The 17382-nt window shown below is 38.5% G+C and overlaps 1 protein-coding gene across 4 annotated transcripts in view; it reads left to right on the plus strand.

The window, feature by feature from the left end:
* The window catches only part of MYOF (myoferlin), a 128477-nt gene that overhangs the window by 96042 nt on the left and 15053 nt on the right, over nucleotides 1-17382 (plus strand). For all 4 annotated transcript variants that reach the window (XM_075072695.1, XM_032793123.2, XM_032793125.2 and 1 more), the window contains 9 exons: nucleotides 2742-2853; nucleotides 4640-4717; nucleotides 7613-7794; nucleotides 7892-8050; nucleotides 8188-8286; nucleotides 8575-8736; nucleotides 9273-9438; nucleotides 10708-10784; nucleotides 16469-16480. In XM_075072695.1, coding sequence (XP_074928796.1) covers nucleotides 2742-2853; nucleotides 4640-4717; nucleotides 7613-7794; nucleotides 7892-8050; nucleotides 8188-8286; nucleotides 8575-8736; nucleotides 9273-9438; nucleotides 10708-10784; nucleotides 16469-16480 — 1047 coding nt within the window. The remainder of the gene's footprint in view (nucleotides 1-2741; nucleotides 2854-4639; nucleotides 4718-7612; nucleotides 7795-7891; nucleotides 8051-8187; nucleotides 8287-8574; nucleotides 8737-9272; nucleotides 9439-10707; nucleotides 10785-16468; nucleotides 16481-17382) is intronic.

Genomic DNA, 17382 nt, shown 5'->3' on the forward strand with positions numbered 1-17382 from the left:
GTATAATCGCGGGTTCTGGGTTAAATGTGTCAGTCATTCCTTCCCGGGAAACATGCTGACATCCTTCGTGCCGTTTTTCCCTGGATGCCCTGCATAGCAGGCAACCATGGAGCCCCGTTCAGTTTTTTTTTTTTCCGGCACCGTATTTACTGGATGCCGGGACAGAGAGTGATATCTTTCCAGCGCTACACAGCAGCATTCCACTTGCTTTGCATGATAGCAGAGATGGGTTCGGCGTCTGTTAGCGTCTACTCCCGGAGAAAACTGGCAATGGAAATGACGGTATACTCTCCCCCTCTGTACTGTCGCTTGCTATCATGAGTGCCCCTGGCTGAAATCGGCCAAGGGCGCGCACGCAAGCAAAATTGGAGCATGACTCCCTGAGTCAATCCTCCCTTATGGTTTGTGTAAAATAGAGTCAGTCCTGCTAAGAATATGGGCAGCGTGTACTTTAGAGGACCGTGTATCAGACAGCACAGCTGCTCCGTGTCAGTATTCAGGGGTGCCCCTGAACAACCCCACCCGTGCTTCCCCCTCTCCCAACCTTCCTGGGGCTACCGTGGCAGTGTCCCCCCCCATTTCTGTCCATAAAGTTATAAGAATGCAGGATAAGAATGAGACTTGTTAGTGAGATAAATGAGGGGGAGGCAGCTCCCAGGGCTATTGACAGTCAGCAGAAGAAGAGTGCGTGAGAGAGGGCCAGCATGCCGCTGCCTATGACAGTCCAGAATCTTTCTTTACACAGGAAAGGGAGGGGCTGTGAAGCTCAGCCCCAGTTGTATGATGAAACGGGTACCACGTTGTACCTCTACTGGAGGTAAGGGGTCATTCCCATTTTACCCAGGCGCCCTCCGGCCATGCTCACCTATGGCCAGCCAGGAGCACTCCACGGCTGATGCGACGACGGATACAGTCATATTTGCACCGTCTACCACCGGGGGCGAGGGGGAGAGGAGAGATACTGCTCTTCACTGCGCAGCAGTGTCTACCAGACGCATTCAGTAACATAGGAGTGACATTGAAGAAGTCAAGAAGATGATTTCTGTCCCTTCTTCTTCACTGTGTGTGGTGGGGTGGAAACTGAGGCTGGATCCCCTACACGCCAGACACTGTGGTTCTGAACTACAGACATGGGAGCTCACGCAGAATGCAAATCTTTCAGAGACTGCTGTGGACTGTGGGATAGCTGGTCTCAGTCCCAGTCCTCATCATGAGAGAGATAATAATGATTCAACCCAGAATTCCAAGGGGTGGGGGAGACTGCGGGAACTATGGGATAGCTATGGAAGAGCTACCCACAATGCAACGCTTCAGAAATCAACGTTAGCCTCGGACCATGGACGCACAATGCCGAATTACTGTGCCTAGTGTGGCCACATGAAATCGAATTTATAATATCTGTTTTATAAAACTGATTTTAGCTAATTCGATATTATCCCGTAGTGTAGACGTGGCCTGAGGCATTCATAGGCTTCATGGCCAGAAGGGACCATGATGATCATATTGTCTGACCTCCCGCATAAGACGTATATTATTTGACTCCTAGAATTATTTATCTATTAGCATGTTATGAGACTTGGCAGCAGAAACTGAACCCCTAAATGATCCACCTGCCTAGAAAAGCAAAGGAGCTGGTCCAACCAAAGTAAAGCTGCTCAAGGGTATAAATCAAATGCATGAAGAGTAACAGTGTCAGTAATAGCTATGGACAGGCATTGCCTCTGCTGGATATTTGCATCAAACAACTAGTGGGAAAGAAGATAGAAAGATATCTCTATGGTCATAATTTCATTATTCCATAGGTTTATTAAAGGGATACATTGTATATGCTAAGCCATTAACTAGGGAGTAGTATAAAGAACATAGTATGAGAAAGTAGTATATTTTACTAGGATATTAGATACAGAAAGGATGGTGGCATCGTACTAGGGAAAATCTAATTTGTGGCAGTGGCGCTACATTTTTTTCTTGTTTTGCATCATAAGCAGCAAATGACAGGCATCTAGTTTATAATATCTATTTTCTTTTCTCCACTTCCTCGGGTCCTGACTCCCATGGAGTTTTGAAAATTTGCTTTTTAGTGTCTGTTCCTTTTAACCTTTATTAACTAATAAATATTGGGCTAGACACAGCTCACAGCTGCTGCCAGCTTGTGCCAGTGTAACTGAGGGGATAACACCCCCAGCAACAGAATAGCTCTCTAAAGGAGATTGGTGGCCAGTGTAGAATGCTTGCAACCTCTCCTGTAGAAGGGTGCTTGCAGACAAGCCCATCGGGAGAAATGGTACATCATGTTCACTGGCATCCCAGCCCCTTCCACTTCACTTTATTTACACAGACATTATACATTTGGGGTCCCCCGAGTTCAGGCCCCCAATACAATTGTTCCCTCTTTCCCTCCTTCTCATTTGCCCTGCTTGCAAGTGGCCCCCCAAATCAGTCAGCGTTGGCCAGGAAGTGGACATGACTACCAGACTGATTTCTATAGTGCTCTGACTGCAACTTACAAATTGTCTTCCCAAAGGAGAATGGCAGAACAAACACCTTTGCCTGCAGCCAAGCATGAACTTCTTCTGCGGTACGCTAGTCTTCATTTGTTCAGGGAGGTACAATTTGCACCTCTTCTTGCCCCAGCTGAAGCAAATGAAACCCAGTGTGTACATAAGAAGCCACTAACATGAAGATCAGGTTATTTCTATATATGTAAATGTCAGTGAACTTGGCTTTGTATGTGATTTTAGGGAGCAGACACTAGCCTTGATGATGAAGAGGGGAAGAGTTCCGAAAAAGCCAAGGAATCTGCCACACGTGTATTTGGTGCCAACACTCCAATTGTTTCCTGCAGTTTTGACAGTAGGTTTTTGCCAAATCCCTGCTTAACGACTCACTTCTGTTGTTACGCGTACCAATCACTGATAATCAGTAGCCAGGTAGTGAACCACATTGTTACCCCATCCTCCTTCCCCCACACCGCACCAGCGTACTTGTTGAATCCACTTGTTGCATCTTGTTACTAACCAAGACTATAAACTGCTTGGGACAGTGTCTGTATTTTAACTATATGCTCGTACGTCTCCTAGCACAATGATGGTCAGATCCCTGACTGGGGCCTAGAATGGCTACTGGAAGACAAATCATGCATAACACAACTAATAATGTTCAACTTTATCTGTTTCCATCATTTGAAGATCTAAATATAAATCCTATCAGGAAAAAAGTTAAAAAATATTTGAGTGAACGGGACCAAAACCAATAAAGTGGATTAAAGAATATGGGTCAAATAATCTCTAGTAGCTCATAATTATATGAAAATTTAGAGATGCTTAATTCCCATGTTGATAGGTGCCTCACAGATACCTAAAGCAGATTGATGGAGAGGACCCTATTAGTAACAGTGCAATATAGACAGTTGTGCTATTGACCCTCCATTCAATCTACTCTTTTGGGGCCAAATGCTTGTTTCATTGGCTACCTAATCAAAGCAGCCAACCAGATTTACCCTTGCGAAATCTGAATATAAAACTGAATTGCATTTCAGCCTCAAACCCTAATCTAAACATAATCCAGATCTAGATCCAAACAGTCCTCTCTCAGCTCAGCTCTTCCTCTTTGTACACATGCTCTTATTACTGTCTACTGGTACCCCTGAGTTGTCCCCTCTCCCTTCCGTTTAATCATAGTCAAATAAGTCTGGAAGCAGCTTGCTAAATTCTGCTGTAACCAAGCAATGGTGGAAAATGAAGAATTACCTGTCATAAGCATAACATACACTTTTGGGGGAGGGAGGGGAGGAAGCATCAGAGGAAGGAACCAGAGCTTTGGTTTACAAGCCCTTCAGCTGGTTTTCAGAATTCAAGTAGGATTCAGCTGAAAATAAAAAGCCAAGCAAAAAAAAAAAAAAGTTTCCAGTTCAGACTTTTGTTTCTATTTACCCTCTGATCTTCGGATATTGCGCTAAGAAAACTATTTTATGGAATTTTATTTTTTTAAATAAAATGTCTAATATGCTTAAATAAGCTCCTGCTCCCTTTTGAGTCAATGGCAACACTTGTACTGAATTCATGGGATCAGGCTTTGGCCCAAAGTAAGCCAGGGAACTGTATTGATCAACGTTCTGGATTTGGGGGAGACAGAGAGGAATTAAAAAATGTTCAAAAATACATTCAGGGCTAGCTTGCTTTGGGGTGAATCCTGCAGTTTTCAGTGCTACTTCTACCTTCAAAGTCTTGAAGGAAGAACTGTTGGTCCTGACCTCTAATCCCATATAATTGAAGACAGGTGCATGAGAAGTTACATCTGATTACCAGACTTTTTTGAACAGAGTAATTTGTTAGGACTTTTTAAAGTCCCCTGCAGAGTCAGAAGTGAAAAAACTGAATGGCCTCCATTTTACCCCATTCTAGGGATCTTCATCTACTTTGTGTTAGGCTGTAGAAGCAGCTCCCATACATTAGCCTGATAGTACCAGTACACTGGTCACAAATAATCAAGTTAATATATGGTGCTAAAATTGCTCATTCTTTGGTTCAGAAGCTATTGAATGCCAGTTTTACAAATGCAAAATAGCCTAATTAAAAGAATCACACTCGTTTTATTCTAGCCACTACATCTGGACTCTCATTTTGTTTATTTTGTATAGGAGTGTATAGTTACCACCTTCGCTGCTACATCTATCAGGCAAGAAATCTTATTGCTTTAGACAAAGACAGCTTTTCAGGTATGGAAAAATCCTATTCAAGTCAACAAACCCACTCCCTACAATGAATGAATAGCTTATTTTAGTTATAGGATAGCTTGATTCACCTCCTGTAGGCCCCTATGGCAGTAATTACAGCTTTACTGAGTGGGATCTGGAGCTGGCCAGCACATCCCCAAAGTGCACAGTACTGACCAACAAGGAGGGGTGGTTAGTGCATCCGAGAAGTGCACTGATTCAGCAGTACCCCCTTGACAGCTCTCCCAGCTCCTCTCCTGTAGGGAGAGAGGCAGTGCAAACATTGCCTATACTTCCCCATGGATGAATCTCTCCGGGGCCCTAGCTTCTCCTTTTTGACCCAAGACTATGCAGTGTGTAATCCTGCCCCACCCCCCATAGGGTAGCAGAGATGAATCAAGCTATATCTGCTTGTTGTATCAACAAGTTCTTGCCTTATCTAAAGTTTTATATTACGTTAGCACTAATATTGACGTGTACAGAAATTGCAGATTATATGTACCTTACTGCTAAGCATGGGTCTTGTTTATTTGTACAAAGGTATTCATTAGTGCTTAATTGTACAGGAACTAAAAATGTGTTACCCTTAATAGGCAATAGTGGCACATGATCTATTGTAAAGATTTATAAACTGTAGTAGTTTATCCATGGTAGCATGATGATCAGACAAATTGCTTTTACTCCTGGTATTCATTTGTATGACTTTATCATAGCTCCATCCATAAGGAAACTCTTAGATATTTCTACCTATATGTATCAGTCTGTGTCTTTGTAATCAAGAGTAAACTAATACTCAAGTATTTAATGTTTGTTAGTCGCAATGAAAAATTCACTGCATGGACAGAATGGGATACTGTATAAACATGACTTTGAACTTCTAACGGGGTAGGGATAGAATGAATACACTGTGGATGGGGGGTTGGGTTTTTCAGGGGTTTTTTTTGTTTGTTTTTCCACGTTTTCATCTCTCTTCCTCTTCTTCCCTTTTTATTATTAATTGAACATATCTAGTGCATTCCATAATTTGTTATAGAAACATAGAATGAAGTATATTGTAGCAGCGATGCTGTTTTCTCATATGTTGTCTGAGTTCAATTTTTTTGTATATAGCATATGTCACTGTTTTGGACTTATTTGAATATGCAGCAATTAAAAAGAAACACAAAGGATCTACAACAACACCCCCCAGTTGACAGATACCTCAGATGCAGACACACATAAACCTAAATGCCTAACCTTGTACTTTAACAGCAATAATGTTTGAAGGTTTACATAAAAGTACATAAACCTTGGATTAGTTACTTAGCTAGAGGCTGTTGAAGCTGACCTAAAGATAACCTTTAAAATAGCCTCTGGTGCTTGGTAATGGCAATTTGTAGAGGAAATGTTAATATCCATCATCAGATACCTTCTTCAGAGATCCCGATGATTTAGAGGTCTACCTAATAGTAGACTTAGAACACCTCAATCATTTAGGTCTGTTTAACAAGAGGAAGGGGGCTGCCATAAATAAGCATGTTTGAGGCCAAAGCCTGATGTATGCAATAGCCTGGTAGAATTGATTGTTCAGCATCTAGTCAGAACTAGAATGAGCTCTTTGTATTATTTATGAGTCCATGGAGTTGTGCATCAAGAAGCAGCTTAGATAGAGGATATATATCAGTAATTGTAAGAGGAGGCTCGTATAGCCAAAATTTCGTTTTAGTTTTCAAGCTAATTTTCTGATTCATAGGACATTTTAATCATTACACACATTATTGTGGTGTTCAAGATGTGCACAGAGCAAACTCTGCGGTAACCAAACTGAGAATTTAAAAGTTCATCATCAGTTCTATGTTAACCATTCCATTGTGTGTGATGATGTATTTGTATATCATGAAGGACTTTGAAGAGGGAACCAGATGGCTCAGGAAACTAGTAACAAAATATGAAGACTATCACCTCCAAGTTGTAGTTTCAAATCCAGGCATGCTTGATAATGAAAAATATTACCAATCTTGTAACCGCCTAAATTCTGCCACTGTGTGAGGACCTCCAGTGACTTGATGGCTCTTGAGTGTTTGGACAGAAAGGATAGGTTTTAATGCTGTGATACAAACACAGAGTGAAGAGACTTTTTAAAGGAAAAACTGGGATACCTGTCATCATGGGGAATTCACAGATGAGTTTTGATAGCTATGGTGGGCAAGTACCCAGGGCTATGGGATTGTGTCCATTTCTTTTCCCCTCAGGGTTAGCTCCGCTAATCAATCTTTGGTCCCCAAGACCGGATTAGAAATCTCCCCAGAGATTTCTGGAGATTCCTTGTTTATAATCAGGCCAAAATTATTTATTTATTTATTTATCTATTTATTTGGTGATGGTGTTAAGGCACTTGAACTTCTGATTCAAGCTAGAACAGAAAGTACGCAGGCATGTGAAAGTGAAGGAAAAATGGTAAACTTTTCAAGCCTCAAGAAAGATTCAATGGAGGAATAAGTGAAGGTTCAGGTCAGATTAGTTTTCACAGCTCATATGCGTAGGTTCATACATATTCATTACAGTGGATGAAGAGTTATGCATCCAGGTATTTCTACCACACTGTCACTGTGGTGTCTATAAATATTACATTTTAGAGTTACATGCACTGCTTTTAATACGAGCAGGATAAGATTTTTCTAATCAATACAGTGGGATGTTATACTTTGTAATAGGGTTGCTTGCTGCCTGCTATCACCACCCATAGGTGTTTGTTATAGACTGAGGTAAAGAGACTTGAACTGGGAGGAGACAAAGAGGGAAGGAAAATAATGTGGGCCAGATCTTCATCTGGTGTACATGGACCATTTTCCATTAGCTGAGGATCTGGACATGTTTTTTTTTTAATTATATTTTCTAAATCTTTGTATGGCCTTTCAGATCCATATGCTCATGTTTCATTCCTCCATCAAAGCAAAACAACTGAGATCATCCCTACAACTCTGAATCCTATGTGGGACCAAACGCTCATATTTAATGAAATTGAAATCTATGGAGACCCACAGACAGTAATGCAAAATCCACCTAATGTGGTTATTGAACTTTTTGACAATGACCAAGTGGTATGTGAATTTTTTTGTCTTGATTCTCCTTTGGTTGTTTATTTGAAGATAGCAGATTAATTAAAGTTTATGATTTCTGATTGGCCAATTTGTCCAGGGCAAAGATGAGTTTCTAGGAAGAAGTGTTTGCTCTCCTATGGTAAAGCTAACCCCAGGAGTGGATGACACACCTAAGCTTCTCTGGTATCCTGTAATGAATGGAGGAAAAGCTTGTGGGAGCATCCTTTTAGCTGCAGAGCTTATTCTGAGGGACAAGGTAATTAAAAAATATATATATTCTTCCAAACTGTATGGTATATTGAAACAATTACAGTAGTGAATGTTTTACTATATACAGTGCACTCTGTTTATGAAAAAAGAGAGAAACCAGTGCTTCTGTGCTTGTCTTCATAGGATGGCTCCAACCTTCCAATTCTTCCATCACAAAAAGCACCAAAGCTTTACATGGTACCTCAAGGAATTAGACCTGTTGTTCAGCTCACTGCTATTGAGGTAGTATATGCTGCTCAGATTAACTAAATATAATGAGAGGAATCTCATCTTGAAGATAGAAAATGTCTTTATATATTTGCTTCCATAAATAATGTGGTAATAAAATAAATACAGATGGCTTATTTTCCAGTATAGTGTCATTAACATATTTTAGTAAAGCTCCTCTCTCTATATATATATAGACACATAATCAGCCATACCTTATAACTGGAAAGACATTGTTTTTTCAGTATCATTTTTAGCACACTGGTTTCCCTTAGTAATGCCTATACTGGATTTTATTTACAGATTCTTGCCTGGGGGTTACGGAACATGAAAAACTACCAAATGGCTTCTGTTACTTCTCCAAGTCTCGTTGTAGAGTGCGGTCGTAAAATGGTGGAGTCTGTAGTGATCAAAAACCTCAAAAAGACACCAAATTTTCCATGTTCTGTTCTCTTCATGGAAGTGGTATGATGTTAAAATTACAGTGCAAAGATCTTCAGTAGTGTTAAATGTTCTACACTCTAGATTTCGTTTTTAGTAGAAAAATCAATAGAAGGAATAAGCAATTCTTCTTTGACTTAATGTAAGACATTTGAGTCTGAAAATTCTCATATTGATAATTAAACATTTCTACACAAATGCTGACAAAATAATATATTCCCAAATGCTACCAATCAATATGACTATGTTGATGATCTGTCTATAGCTCTGTCTAGGTACTTATATGGCCCTCATCACTGTAATATCTGAGGCTCAGGAAATCTTACTTTGAGGGAATATATGTATCTTTAAAAAAATTATTATACTGACATTTATTGAATTAGTACAGCATGGAGCTGCATGATGTATGCAAATATACATGCACAGATCATGAGAGTTCAGTATTAAATTACTGAGACTGTGGCCCAGTCCTGTCGTCTTTACTCAGGCAAAAACTCTTTATTCTCCTTATCTACCATAGTTCTAAACACAAGCAATTAAACTCTATTTTTAACTTCTAGCTTTTGCCCAAAGAGGAGCTATACGCTCCATCACTAGTTATTAAAGTGATAGACCACAGACAGTTCGGACGGAAACCAGTTGTGGGACAGTGTACCATTGAGTCCCTAGAAGACTTTCGCTGTGACCCCTACGCTACTACAGAAGACATTGCACCACAACTAAAAGGTAGGCAGCTAGAAGATGACAACAATTCCCCTCCTTTTTTGAGGAAGATTGGAGTAATCCTCCTTGAATGTTCACTATATATATGGAATAGATTTATGGCCACCTACTGTTGCTTATTAAGTTAGTGACAGTGTGGTTTGAGTGGAAAAATCAAACTCACAGTATTAATCACCAATGCGGTAATCTATAGAGCCTCAGAAGAGAGATGACAACCTAAAGGGCAATGTCTGTATTCTTACAACAGGCAGTGTCAGCCCACTGGATCAGCTGGTACCCCCAAAAGGCTTCTGTAGCACGTGCATGCAATATAACTACTTTTAAATGACTGTTGTAATTGGTAGTACTGATGTAGAGAATGACACTCAAGGAGCAAGATAAAAGACTGAAAGCAAAGAGGGAGTTATTATGAAGATGGTTTTATATTTTAAGGGTAAATTTATTTTGAAAGCCATTGTTTATTTAAACGTCTCATCTTTTACTTACAATCAATGATTATTAGGGTTGGAAGGGACCTCACTGAGATCATCTAGTCCAACCCCCTGCTCAGAGCAGGACCAATCCCCAAATGGCCCCCTCAAGGATTGAGCTCACAACCTTAGGTTTAGTAGGCTAATGCTCAAACCACTGAGCCATCCCTCCCCCTGGTTTATGTGCACTGCTCCTTAGAAAGCCATCATCATTATTCCAGGGAATGGATGGAAATACCACAGTAGCTTTTTTAAAAAAGGAAGTCACAGGGAAATATAGGACCTAATCTGCTCCATGCATTTGGACCACATAAGCACCCACGTGGATCATCTTGAAGATCAGGCTCCTAATGGACTACATCAGTTCACTATACTGTACTGTCATATTAAGCATATAGGCAGCATTTTTTTTTTCAATTGCAACCCATTATGGGAAGATTTTGAAAACCATAAATGGCAAGTAAGAGTCTAACATACACTGATGTTCAACAGGTATTAAGTGCCAACCTGCCGTTTGCAGCTTTGAAAATGTCCCATTATTGCTTTTTCTTCAAACTCCATTGCTTTTGATATGAGTTTGTGTGAGAGAGAAAAGTATGTATGTAACATAGCTAATGCTTGCTAATTTCTTTAAAGAGCTAATCCTGAGTAGCAGTTAACAAAACATTGCAAATAACTGCTTGCTTTAAAAAGTCAAACCCACGCAAAACAATTCTTTTACATCTTCTATAACATTTGAATTTAAATTCTGATAGCAAAATTGACTGGCATATTTCACCTTAAGAAAATGTTTCATTTACAGTTAGCCTCCTGTCTGCTGTGCCTCGTCGGGATGTGGTCATTGAAGTGGAAGACACAAAGCCACTACTAGCAGCTCAGGTAATCTTTGCAATTTGATGCTTGACTTTCATATTTTGGACACATGATTTACTAACAACTACTTAGCATACAACTCTGGATTTCTGTAAGCTTTTCCACCCAAGGCACAGAAGCAACTGCAAAATTGGTGGAGCATTTTGGAGTGTCATTTCAAATAAATTTGTATCATGGCAGGGGAGCAAAGGAAGTATTTTAATTATTATTACTCTTTTTCTTATGGTTAACATTGAAATGATGTATTTCATGCAGAGTTGAGTAAATAATTAATAGAATAAATTGATTAAGAATACATTACTATCTGTTCATGAATTGTCTGTGAGCAGTTTATAACTTTTCAAATTATTTTCTGTTCCGAATTATTCACCAAATATTTTTGATGAATAATTTTTGGTCTTTTGATCATTCATGAGCAGTTTATTGAAGGTGTTCAGATATGAAATTCTAGAAGTGTTGATTGATTTATTGAACTCTTAGGTCATATAGCACATTTCTGTTTCCTGATTGGATGAGTTATACTTAAAATCAGGTTTCTATTGTGAATATTTATATTTACAACTTCTAAAGCTGTGCTCTGTGACTATTCTTGAATATTTGCTTACAATTCAAAATATTTTTGTGACCACTCCTGCCCGTAAACTCATTTTCTAGATTGTTCATAGAAAGCATCTCCAAAAGTCAAAGTGAATTCAACAACAGACACAACTGGTGTTAAATTCAAGTTTTTGAGCAAGCACTTGCTGCACATTTTTGAGTTATTCACCCAGATTTAATGCTTAACACACTAAATCTTAAACAACTACTTCTGTGCTTATTTATCTTTTTTCTTTTGTCACTGGGGCTTGCAGTTATGATGTGCATAATATTTTGTTAATGCTTCTTTTCTTGCTTTACTGAGGATCCCTCTCTATGCAATCCTCTTTTGTCTTTCATGTAGCGTAGCTGCTCTGTAATTATGCTATATAAACAGTGCCAGTGAAAGCAGCAGATGTTTATCACAGGCATACCAGGAGTGCTGCCAGACTATAGATGTATCAATATGTTCAAGCAGCTAACAGTATACATTCAGTCCATTGTCCAACCTTTCCATTCAGCTAGAAGTAGTGTGAGGCTGAGTCCATTCACTAACACAGTCACCTCTGGAAAGCATTTGCAGTTTGCATATGGCTGACCAGGTACATCAAAATACCAAAATATTGAGTCTTCTGTGTTGTTTCTGTTTTAAAATATTTTACTTAATTTAGCTTGAAGGTTGCACTATGGATGTGAGAAGCAGGAAGAAAGAGGAGTCAAAGATGTCTCCAGGTTATTTTCTGAGCAACAGAAAGGATTGTGGTGTTATCAGCAGTAAGAGAAAAGGCAGGAAAAGGAGAGGGTTTGGAGGAAGAAATAAGTGACACTTTTTAATTTTAGCCACACTAAACTTAAAGTTTTTGATGAGACATCCAGGAGATGCCAGATTTGTGGATGCAAGGCAAAACAAGGAACAGGGAGAAGCATGCAAAATATAGTACCAATTAACAATTGTAATGCTTTCCAAACGTTTTAAAAATAAGTACAGCAAACAAAATGCAGGTGGAGGAATTTCTCTGGTCACCTAAGGTCTTTATGCAGCGCAAAAGCACTTTGAAACAGCCAGAGATAGCCAATGAAACATTTCCCTTACACAAGGGAACTCTCTGCCTCCTTCTGCACTAACTGCCCCTCCCCTCCATGTTCACTTTGGGCTTGGGGGAAGGAAGGGAGTGCAGTGTGGTGGTAGTGGTAGTGAGGTGATTTGAGGGGGCATGGTAAAGAATTGTCCAATTCTCCACTGGTGTAAATTTGAGTTGCCACTGGGGTTTGACACCTGTGAATGAGGGGGTCCCAGCTGGCTCTCTTCTTCCCCTTTGGAGTATAGAATCAAGACCATTGTATAAAGGATTTATTGATGCCTTTGGAATGGCAGGTGTATCTCAGTCATAGCTTTGCCACTCTCTTAGTATTATGGCCATCCCAAATTCATATCATATCTGCTGTCCAGGGCATCATGTATATTTCTTTCTGTTCTGTCCTGTGAATCTCACCAAAGTTCTGATTCTTTCAGCAATCCTATTATAAAACCTTATTTTACAGCTATTTATAATTCAATTACAAAAGTTTGGTCTTTGTTAAAACCTGGGGTCAAATCCCACTGATTTTAGGTTTGCAAAATTTACCCCTTAGCTTGCAGGTTCTCTCAAATTACTGATTGTAGATGCTTTTAATTAACAAATTTTTAAAAACAAACAAACAAACAAAACAATATTTTTAAAGGGTGTTGGGTTTTTTTTAAGTTGTACAGGCTCTTCGTCCACAATTTTGATAACGGTTTTTTTTCCTTAAAAAATAAAAGCAGAATGATAAAATTTGTATTTGGAAACCAGATGTTTCAAACATACAGGAACTTTTCCTCTTTGGTTCTTTTCTTATGCACATCTATATTAAATTTTAAGCATAAGTCAACAGCTTTGGGATTTAATTTGTTTTTGTTGGTTTGTGTGACTCCACCTTTTCCTTTATACAAGTAAAGATTTTTTAATATTACAGAGGTCATCAATGAAAACACTCCAGAACTTTGGGAAAGTTCAAACTCAGATTCAAATTTTGTGGCTTGGCCCTATTGCTAACATGTTCATTGAATGTAGTGTACACATTTTTTCACTACTCATTCAGGATCTTAATATCAGAAAGAGTGGACTTATTTAGAGACCTCATAACAATGCATTTCCCATATTCTATTTTCTCACACATAGAGACTTGCTGTTAAACATAATATAGTAGAAACAAAACAGACCTTCTGTTCTAATCATGTTAACGCTTTCCAAGTCCACAATCCATATTAAGAATTTTTTATGTCCTTCAATAATTATATACAAAATAGATCCCTAAGGTAAAAGTCCTGGTCCCAATGAAGTCAATGGCAAAACTCTCATTGACTTCAATGGGGCCAGGATTTCACCCATAGAAGGGAAAACTTATAAATACTATACAGTGTGCTCGACAACTTTTTTTTAGAGTTGGACATCTATTTAGTAAATGTAATATTGCATTGCATACACTAATAGCAGGGCCGGCGCTACCATTTAGGCAGCCTAGGCAATCGCCTAGGGCGCCAGGATTATTCGGGGGGCAGCATTTTGCCAGGGGGGCAGCAGGCGGGTCCGGTTGACGTGCCGCAGGCATGCCTGCGGAGGGTCCGTTGGTCCGCGGCTCTGGTGGAGCTGCCGCAGTCATGCCTGCGAACGGTCGGCTGCTCCGGTGGACCGCCCGCAGGCATGACTGCGGCAGCTCCACCGGAGCCACTGACCAATGGACCCTCTGCAGGAATGACTGCGCGGGGGGCAGCAAAATGGCTGTGCGCCTAGGGCGCGAGAAACCTTAGCGCCGGTCCTGACTAATAGCATCCATATGATATAAGGACTCTTTAGAAGAATTAAAAGTATATTTTTGGAAAGCTTATGTGATGTACAGATAACACACTAAGGGCCCAGATGCAGAAATTTCATCAATTACATTCCAATTTCCAGTGCTTAAGCAGTATGTCAACAGCACTCAGCAAAATGGTTTCTCCAACAACAGTGCATGTATGTATGAAGCTAATGCATGAAGATAACCAAGTGGGGATTTAGGTGCCTTGGTCATGTGGCTTTCACCTCTCTTTTGATAATTCTTCTGTAGAGAGATTTTGGAGTGAAGGATGCTTTTATGTCAAGTACAGCAGTATATTTACAATTACTAGAGAGTTCTTCCAGTTCCTTTACGTGTCTTATATATGCAGTTCAGAATTAATGATTGGTTCAGCCCTCCCACCAATATTCAGATTTTGTTTAAAATTAGATTTTTCCAGGGAAAAACATACCAATTAATCAACAGTAAATACAAACATAATTCTGTTACCTTGCTAAGACTCAACTGTGGCTGATAGAACAGGGTCTCCATAAATTAGAGCAGATAAATAAATAGCAGTTCAATATTTGTTATGAAAGAACATTTATAATGATACATAATGAGGTCATAATGAGCTAAAGAAATTGATAAATTCTTTTATCTGGTCTTTGCCATGTGAATATTTCTCTCCAAAATCTCAATTTATCTATAATGATTTAAGCCTAAATCACTTGCATTTTATGAATGAACATTGCTTATTAATATTAACAGTATCCAAAATCTAGATCATATTTACAGTTTGTGGTGGGGATTTGTGGGATTTGGATTTTAAACATTTTTCAAAGCTATTAAAAATGTTGTTTGAAAAGACATTTGATGGTATATCAGGAAAAAAAAAAAAAGAGTCTTAAACCAGTCAGCACCTTGAACATTACGTTCTGATGAAACATTCAGAGACCATAAATAATTATGTTTTGTGGTAAATCCCCTTAATTCAGAGTTAAGAATTAAGCTTGTTGCACAGCAAGGCAAACAACGTTGTTTTCATGAAAAACTGTCATTCATCTATCTTCAACATTGTGAACTAGTAAAAAAAAAATGTAGATTAAAAAATGCAAGATATTTAAATTTATTACATACCTGTAGGTGAACAGATAGGTAATCAGAGTTTCTGAGGGCAAACTGCCTCTTTAGAAATTGTCATAAATCCTCAGACAGTATGAAATTATTTGTTACCATGCGATACTTCTGATTTTATCTTAAAGTTAGCCATGATGACTGAAATACAGTATATTTTAATATCCAAACAGGATAATTACCTTCATGATAGACATAAGGAATTTTGAGTAGTACTATTGGTTTGTATTCTCATATGCTATTTTCTGGATTTCTTTCGGTTTGCACAACAATCTAATTATTATACCTCTAAATTAGAACACAATGGGTGATATAAACACAGAAAATCACTAGCGGTAATCATTGCTTCCAGATAAGTGTGGTACAGTATTTGCTCTTCGTGGAAGATCCTTATTCATAATGTAAATTATATAATTAATTTTGCAGTTGTGAAAGTTGTTGCGAGTACTTATAATTCTTCACATTTTTTCAGACTCTAGAGTGTTCGCAATTTTTAAAGCAGCAAATTGGCAATAAAAACACAAACAAAAAGACTTATAAAATAGTTGCTAATGCTCATAAGTATGTAAGGAGTAAAATATGAGAGTCTTCAAAAAGAGCAAAGCAACCCAAATTACTGTGTGTGTGTCTGTGAAGATCCTTTGGAACAAAATCTCTGTGGAATTAAAAATTATTATGTTTGATTTAGAGATAGTCCTAGAACCACTTGTAAGTGAACCAACCAAGAAAAGTATGGGTCAGATCCTGCACACTCCTCCTTGCACATCTCAAACAAATCTGTGAAAGCTGTGGGGTTACAGGAATTCTGCGTTGTGTCCCACAAGAGTATAAATACACTCTCACGCATTTTCTGTTTACTTTTTAAAACATTGTTACAAGAACCAAAACATAAATTTCCCAATCCTGACAACTTTCAACATTTAATTGAGTATGTAATAAATACTATAGTTCAACAAACAAAGCAACAAATCATCTCTGAATAATTCCTAAATAAGAAAAACATTTTGTGAAATAGAAAACATATATGAAAACTAAATTTTCCTTCATCACCTGCCCCCAATGTAAAACATTATAAACCCTGTTTTTTTATTTACCCTCTTTTTTTGTTTTGCTCTTTTTTATGAATGGATCCTTATGAACAGCTTACAGAAAAGGTAATTACAATGTTCCTTATTTATAATAGCATAGTGCTTTTTTGTAGGTCAAAACTCCAGGTAGAAATCGGTAAGTTAACTTTGTATTCTGGTTTTGGTACTTTTAGGGGGTGGAGGAGGAATCCGTAACTTTTGAAAAACATCAAAATAAAATGCTGCCTGCACTATTTGACCAGAATGGAAAATTTAGGAAAATTATGCAAAACGGAAATGTGAGCCTTCACATTAACCAAAAGTTATTAAAAACAACAGATTTATTGATTCGAGTAACACTAATCGCCTCTATAAATACCACAATCCTTTAATATTTTTCATAGTTTTTATTCACTGTAAACATATTATTACCTGGTTTTTTTCTCTAGAGTGATTACTTTCTACAAATAACAGGTGACTTTACCTGTCTATTCCCTATAGAATTAGACACACAACAAACCTATAAGATGCTGACAAAATAATTGAAAGAAACTGTTAAAATTATTTCCTTGCTCACTATAATGGTGCAGCACTAGGACAATATACATTTTTTTGCACACCGCTGTGAAGTATAAGGGGAAAGAAAAGTGAGGTAAAAGTTTCCAGAATTCATTGATGGTTTCCCTATTCCTTCCTAATGGACATATCCTGTAGACTTTACTCTGACAAAACTCCCCTTGAAGTCAATGGGCCAGATCCTCAGCAAGTATAAAGGCAGCATAGCTCCATTGACTTTAGTAGAGTGACACCAATTTACACCAGCTGAGGATTTGGACCAATATAATTCTAACTGTATCGGTATTATTGAAGTCAATGGGAGTTTTACCCATCTCAGGACTGATGTATTTAACCCTCATACAAAAGAATTTTATGACCTGTTTACTCTAGGTATTATGAATAAATTAAATGTTTGCATTTTGAAGGGGGCA

The sequence above is a fragment of the Chelonoidis abingdonii genome, chromosome 15 (genome assembly GCF_003597395.2).
Source record: "Chelonoidis abingdonii isolate Lonesome George chromosome 15, CheloAbing_2.0, whole genome shotgun sequence".
NCBI classification, from domain to species: domain Eukaryota; kingdom Metazoa; phylum Chordata; order Testudines; family Testudinidae; genus Chelonoidis; species Chelonoidis abingdonii.